This window comes from Aplysia californica, unplaced genomic scaffold, assembly GCF_000002075.1.
Source record: "Aplysia californica isolate F4 #8 unplaced genomic scaffold, AplCal3.0 scaffold00136, whole genome shotgun sequence".
In the NCBI taxonomy this organism is placed as follows: Eukaryota; Metazoa; Mollusca; class Gastropoda; order Aplysiida; family Aplysiidae; genus Aplysia; species Aplysia californica.
The window spans coordinates 1,422,675-1,424,819 of record NW_004797406.1 but is presented as its reverse complement, the minus strand read 5'-3'; the positions used below and the strand labels follow the sequence as shown (position 1 = coordinate 1,424,819).

The window sequence follows — 2,145 nt, the reverse complement described above, 5'->3', positions numbered from 1 at the left end:
CATTCTGCTTTTGTTGATTAATCAGTAAGTTTGTAATGGAAATGATAATAAAAATATGATAATAGTAATAATAATAATGATGACGATGGTGATGATTCAGTTGAAATATCATTAGACCTAATGATAATGGTACTTGATTATTCGTGGTAATGATACGCATTGGTGACAGTGAAAGTTTTTGATAACACCTACCTTTTTATTGATGTTTTCTTATGCTGCAGAATTGTCCCCTACGTTTGGTTGTGTTTTTGTGTGTGTGTGTGGGGGGGGGGGGGGGGGGTCCTGCTCCCCAGATTTTAAGTGATATACCGTGTGTTAACGGGAGATGGCTGGCACATCTGGACGTATATTGTCTTCCAGTTTCCTTTTGAATGCTTTTAAATATCCGATTCCTCTTTGGTATCACCTAGATCATTTTCATTACTTCGCTTTCATTTTATTGATTCTTCTGAGGAGGTTTATTCTTTTAAAAGATTCGATAGTCTGAACTCCTCACTGGACATAAATGTTTATTCCCCCTAGATTTTTTTCATTCGAGATAATTAGGACTATTTCTGATCTTGCTCTCTTGACTTTTTTATATTGGTTTTAAAAATCCAAAACCTTGAGAATTCTTTGGGGGTTTTGTTTTAGCGAACTAACGATTTGGCTAAAAAGTGGCGGATGAATTACAATGATCATCGACGTATACCTAGTGCGCTGTGCACGAAGGCTCTGCATGTGCACAGTGTGTGTGTGGGTTGGGGGGGGGGGTGATTAATTCTTAAGTGACACGATGGCTTTGGTGCTCACCGATCCATACGTTTCTTTGACGATAGTCTCTTTGCGGTTAAGTCTTGCCTTTTTCTGGAAAGCCACTTTTGGAAACATTCGTTTCTATCAGTTTAGTTTCTGGGGCTAAAGTTCAAATTAGTGTATGTATGTTAACAGGCTTGTTTGTTATCATATGAACTGAACACTCACATTGCCTGGCAAGTACTTTCTGTGCTAGCTTTTAAATTCCCAATCAACCATGCCTTCTGTCTTGACGGATATATAGCGTTGCAGGTTATTACACACGCTTACTTTTGTCATTCACCGTGTACAGTAATTTTGTTGGTGCCGCGTTCCTTAATTTTGTGGCCTTTTATGCAGTAAATACTTCCAATCAGTTGTTTTTGATAGGGTTTTTTTCTCATTTCTCGCTCCTGTTTTTTGTTGTACATAGGTTTGTGTTCAGTTGATGACGTGAGAAATAAGGACTAAAGAAATATATGTTCCAAGATGAGGCAATGATGGAACTGGCATATTAGGTCTTTGGGGCCGTTCAAACTTCAAGGATAAAAGTGCTGCTAAGAAAGACCAATCTTCTTGTTCAGTTTTCGTGAGAATTGAGTTGCCGAGTCGATTCACTATCCTTTTGAGATACAGTTGACGGGAATTCTTCAGTGCTATCCATTTTGACTCCTTCGAGGAAAAACGACGTCAGCAGTTTTAAGTCGTCGCTCCTAGCTTGGACACACTGAGGACAGTACAGGAGGGACGAGGTCCAATCTTTCTGGTCTGAGTAACCTTGGGTCGATTTTATTCAGAGGAGTGTCCGGCAGGTCTTTGAGCCCGCCTCCTGTTGACCCCAGGGGGAGGGGTCAGACGGACAAAAGCTGTCTGAGCAGCAGAAGTGGACACCGGTCACTTCTTCCGTCATCATGATGCTGAGCCTGGCCGACTGCTGTGAGCGAATGAGGACCAAAGGTGAAGGTGACTTGTTTTCTACTAAGAGCGGATCATCTTGGGCGTTTTTAACAGAAATGTATCTCTCTCTCTCTCTCTCTCTCTCTCTCTCTCTCTCTCTCTCTCTCTCTCTCTCTCTAACATTGTCTTCTCTGTCCATAAGATTCTGAGTATTCTCTTCAGATACCACATTTTGGCGGCTTCCAATCTTCTCCCGGTGTCCTGAGTTAAAGCCCAGCTCTCACATCCATAGAAAAGGATAACCTCATGTACTTCGCCAGAGTTGTTATCTATGTGTTCATTGTTATGTTTCTATTTGAGAGAACAAGTTTCATCTCGTTGAAAATTTCTTTATATGTTATAATCCTCTTAAAAAACAAACAAACACACACACACACACACACACACACACACACACACACACACACACACACA

At 40.9% G+C, this 2,145-nt stretch overlaps 1 protein-coding gene across 1 annotated transcript in view; it reads left to right on the top strand.

Annotated features, from left to right (window-relative positions):
• Positions 1 to 876: 876 nt before the first annotated feature.
• LOC101864294 (zinc finger homeobox protein 4) overlaps positions 877 to 2,145 on the top strand; it is a gene marked incomplete in the record, with an annotated part of 49,709 nt that continues 48,440 nt past the window's right edge. Inside the window, 1 exon segment of the mRNA XM_035969312.1 lies at positions 877 to 1,731. Within this exon segment, the coding sequence (XP_035825205.1) occupies positions 1,686 to 1,731 (46 nt within the window).